This window comes from Apaloderma vittatum, unplaced genomic scaffold, assembly GCF_000703405.1.
Source record: "Apaloderma vittatum isolate BGI_N311 unplaced genomic scaffold, ASM70340v1 scaffold42291, whole genome shotgun sequence".
NCBI classification, from domain to species: Eukaryota; Metazoa; Chordata; class Aves; order Trogoniformes; family Trogonidae; genus Apaloderma; species Apaloderma vittatum.
The window spans coordinates 1,943-4,924 of NW_009700454.1; the positions used below are offsets into that span (position 1 = coordinate 1,943).

General features: G+C 45.3%; 1 protein-coding gene across 1 annotated transcript; it reads right to left on the reverse strand.

Moving 5' to 3' along the window:
- Positions 1-288: 288 nt before the first annotated feature.
- Positions 289-2,455, reverse strand: LOC104280934 (hemoglobin subunit pi). Its single transcript, XM_009878746.1, has 3 exons — positions 2,348-2,455; positions 1,128-1,332; positions 289-566 (listed from the first exon to the last, which is right to left on the reverse strand). Exons 1-3 carry the CDS (start codon positions 2,440-2,442, stop codon positions 438-440), a joined length of 429 nt encoding a protein of 142 aa, XP_009877048.1. The 5' UTR covers positions 2,443-2,455; the 3' UTR covers positions 289-437.
- Between the last annotated feature and the right edge of the window lie 527 nt (positions 2,456-2,982).

The following is a 2,982-nucleotide window of genomic DNA, read 5'->3' on the forward strand; positions in this document are numbered from 1 at the left end:
CAGCATAAAAGACTGTTGCCTGGTCAGCCTGGAAACAGTCTTTGGTAGATGTCCCTTTGGTGAGCAGTAGCAGTCACGGGGCTCTAGCCTGTTCCGGGCTTCTGCTCAATGTTATGTTACTACCCCTGAATATTACATTGTTATTCCCACTGAATTTACACAGCTTAGCGCATGAATTAGTCCATTAATTTACTCAGCTTAGTGTGTTCTCCTCCATGTTGTGTAGACACTGTTTGAAAAGTGAGATGTAGGTGGAACACGGCGAGATGAAAGCACAGAGACCATAGCTCACATTTGAATTATTTATTGGGTTTTGCAGATGACTGAGCCCCTGCATAGGGGATTTGAGAAGACTGCATAGGAAGGGGTAAATACCCCAGAGCCTGGCAGCTGGGGTGCACCGTGGATGTGCGTCCCTCACCCTCGGTGGAGGCCATTTATCTGTACTTCTCAGTCAGAACAGAGGAAATGCTGGACAGGAACTTGTCCCACGCAGCATGAACTTCTGGGGTGAAGTCATTGGGATAGCGGGCAGCCACGGTGCACAGGATACAGTGGGAAAGCAGCTGTAAGGGAAAACAGGGTGAAACTCATCATAATCAGTAACAGATGCCAGTCTAGGACCTTGATCCCAGTGTCCTCTGAGATGAGAACTATGTGTCCCAACCAGGTAATGCTGCTACATATGAAGAAACAGAATTGCCTTCGCTATTGGATAAAAGGCACTGCTTGATCCCATTCCTTCTCCTAAATGTCCCTTGCTTCCTCACTAAAGTGAAATGCAGAATGGTGTAATAGTTTAGGATTTACTAAAACTTTGTTCAAGTTGTGAGATGTGACCTGACGTGTGAGGGAGATTCATAAAGAACAACAATGGCAGCAGGGACTCAGGTCTGTCTGACACAAACCATGAGAGCCCCCTGAGTAGCTCTTTGCTTGAGCTAGACCAGCTCTTTCATTAAAAGATCCAGTCTTGGATTAAAAATCAGAGGGGGAACAAGCAGTGACATGAGCAGACAAGGCTGAGCAGTGCTGTCAGGGATCAAGCTGCCATTAGCCAAAATGATCTCCAGCCTCTAATTCTGTGACGGCAGTTTTCATCCTTGAAAGCCTCTGTGCTCACTCACCTTAAAGTTCACTGGGTCCACCCTGAGGATGTAAGCATGCAGCTCGCTGAGTTTGGCCAAAGCCCCACTGATGTCATCAATGTGCTTCACAGCTTCCCCGACGGCATTCAGGACCTTGGAGCCATGAGCACGAAGCTGACTTGAGCCTTGGCTCAGATCGAAGTGAGGGAAGTAGGTTTTTGCCTGGGGATAGCTGGTGAAAAGCCTGGAGGAGAAGAAGAGAACGAGATTCAGCAGTGGAAATGGCATGCATGAGACAGTAAAACCTCAGAGCGAGCGCAATGTAAACCCGCCGGCTACAGGAGCACACTCCTTCGGTGGCTCTAATAGTGCTTCGGGAGTTTGAAGCTTGCATCAGGAAGGTTGTTCTGCTCTTAAACTCCTGCAGTATGTGCAGATTAGACAGTGGGCTAATCTATACGTACTAGAGAAAAATGAAATGTTAAAAATAATTTCAAACTTAAGGTATTTTTTAGGTTTTTTAATAAATAATAGCCCCAAATTGTCACTGCATTTCCTATATTACGTTGTAAGCCAGTTTGCAGAGCTTTCAAACTGATACAAGCTAATATAAGTTATACTCAGAGTCCTGGAAAGAGTATCACAGTAGTTGATATTCAGTGGTAAGTAATGTTCTAATAACTTCAAATAACATAATAATTTCTGAACAATTTCAAGGCTATTATCCCTTTTGTGCCAACTTGCTTAATTTGTATGAACTTTGGATTACTGTGCTCTACTTCATGCAGGAGGTCCAGCTCTCTTTTTTCCTGACAGTTTGTTACTGAACAACTGGAACAACAAAACATGAGTACCCAGTGAATTTTGCAGATAGCTATTCTCTTAATGCCTAGAAACTGCAAGAGAAATTGTGTCACTTATACAACAGCTGCATCACTTGTACAATAAACCACTTAAAGTTCATTTCCTAACAGTGATAATCCTTCTTCAGGACACCAAGTGTGAATGACTGAATTCCATGCCAGGGCTCCTGGCTATAAATTCTTCTGAATTGCTATAATGGGAAACAAACCATTAGAATTGCTTGGAAAATTATATTTTGCTGGAAGATTTTGCAGCATTTAGTAGCACACATATTCCCGAAAACTACATACCAGAAAATTAGAGGTTATGTATTAACCGCAGTGCGCTTACTTAGGCTAGTTTTATGTGAGATGCATTCTCACCACAAAGCAGAGGAGGGTGTCTGGGGATCTTACCTCTCCAGTGACTCTGCCCCAATGGCCTCAGCTTGGGTAGATGCCTTAGACCAGATGGCAACCACGGCGGCCTTCTCGGCTTGAGTCAGCGTCATCGTGCAGGAGGGTGCGGGCTCGGGCTTCTTACAACGAATGCTCAGAGGACGTCTGGGCTCACGGCCCTGGAGCCCTGCTTATAAAGAGGAAGTGGAGAGTGGACCTCGGTGCTTGTCCATGCTCATTGGTCACTCCAGAGGTCCACCCATGGAGGTGGGAGACTCTTATCTCCCTGGGAAACAATGCCTATGTCCGCAAGAGTCAGTGCTCCGGCCTCCTTGCCTGCTGGCGTTATCAGCTTCTTGCTTCTTAACGAAACGGCTGTGTGGCCCAAAGAAATTGTCTGGCCACGTATTGATAGATGAACAGAGGGATAATGCTGGAAAATTCCAGCCACAGAGTGTTAGGACACATCTTTAAGCTGAGGAGAATATGGAATTCAAGCATACTAGAGAGTTTGGATTAAAAAAAAATCTGCATTTTCTGCCTTGCTTCACACATGCCAACGTAAGACTAGACCTTGCTGTGCCATATCATACACTGCCACGTGGCCCAATATTTCATATAAAGCGATTCCTAAGTAGTGCTGCGGACAGGCT